General features: G+C 43.4%; 1 protein-coding gene across 1 annotated transcript; it reads right to left on the bottom strand.

Moving 5' to 3' along the window:
* Positions 1 to 215: 215 nt before the first annotated feature.
* On the bottom strand, positions 216 to 1043 carry LOC148584613 (uncharacterized). Its single transcript, XM_088518539.1, has one exon. The coding sequence runs from the start codon at positions 1041 to 1043 to the stop codon at positions 216 to 218; it is 828 nt and encodes a 275-aa protein (XP_088374665.1).
* Between the last annotated feature and the right edge of the window lie 388 nt (positions 1044 to 1431).

Here is a 1431-nt window from a genome sequence, read left to right as displayed (position 1 = left end):
TAATTTAAAAACCCTTGCCATGTCAGTTTAAAAATTTTTCTATGTTCAGTTGTTTGGCTCTCTAGTACTTCTCTGGTTAATTTGTTATTGTCAATTTTAAATTTCTAATGCTAACCATTTCATCTGGGATTATTCAAACCACATTGTCATGGTATATGATATAAATTATATGAATCGATATATATATATTTGAAGTGGTATTTCATTCAAAAAGATCACCCAAACTGTTTGTTCCTTACAATCTCTTCAAGACTAGCTGGGAAATCTCTACTCCAACTATGAGAGCTTGGAAGGTACAACGCCATCTTGGCTAACATGTGTGCAGCTCCATTGTTGTCCCGGCCTGTATACCTCACCTGCCAGTGTCCTACTTGCGCCAGAGAAAGCTTAATATCATTTACCAACTGTCTGTGTACCCCCATGCAAGGCTCAGATTGGTTGATAAAATTGACCACCTCTTGGGAATCTCCCTCCAAAATACAGTTCCGAAACCCGAAAGAGCTACTAAACTCAATGGCTGTGCGTGCAGCTATCGCTTCAGCCAAGAAAGGATCGGTTATGAAACATTTGGGCTCACTATGCATCGCAATAGCCGCACCAGAGGGATCCCTAATAATAATTCCCATACCGATTACTCCTCTTTCTTTGTCAACCGCCGCATCCCAGTTTACCTTCATCATCCCTGGTGGAGGTTTCTGCCATGATCCATCTTCCCTAGTAAGAGTACTGCTTCTTGGTGCTGCATGTCTGCGTGAAACATCGTTGAAAGCTGTCATATGTTCTTTTGCGACTCGCACAATCACAGCTGGAGCTTGGAAAGTGCCCTCGAAAACAAACTTGTTTCGAAGCAGCCATATTCCTCTAGCTACAGTTGCTAGCAGGTGGCGTTCCTCCTCTTCCAACCCCTGACCAATGTTCAGTAAGATTTCGGTGAAGTCTCCTACCAAACAGATTCTTTTCTGTAATTTCCTTCTGCATTCTGCCCATACATCTTGTGTAGCTGGGCATGACCAGAGACAGTGACTGATGGTTTCCGTCTCCATCAGACAAATGGGGCACAGGGGATCCGGAACCACCTTTTTTTTGAAAGAGCTTCTCCTTAGTTGCTAAAATATTATTGCTGGCTTTCCATAAGAAAAATTTCACAACCCGAGGCACCTTAAAATTCCAGATTTGCCTCCAAAACATGCATGAGGAGTTAGAATCCAAACTGCTTGCCTCCCTTTCCTCCATTTTCTCTAAGGCCAGATGAAATGCACTCCTTACGCTGAAAATTCCGGTTTTTGTATATTCCCATGCTAGTATATCCTGTCCTCGGCGAGGGCTTACCCCCAGATTGAGAATCATTTTTGCTTCCTCATCAGTGAATATTTCCTGCACCGTGATCTTGCTTGGTGGGCCCTGGGCTTAGGCAGCCATGGGTCCTTCCAT

Source organism: Corylus avellana, chromosome 7 (genome assembly GCF_965113065.1).
Source record: "Corylus avellana chromosome 7, dhCorAvel1.hap1.2, whole genome shotgun sequence".
In the NCBI taxonomy this organism is placed as follows: domain Eukaryota; kingdom Viridiplantae; phylum Streptophyta; class Magnoliopsida; order Fagales; family Betulaceae; genus Corylus; species Corylus avellana.
Note: the sequence above shows the minus strand (reverse complement) of the source record. Positions and strands in the feature narration are given on the sequence as shown.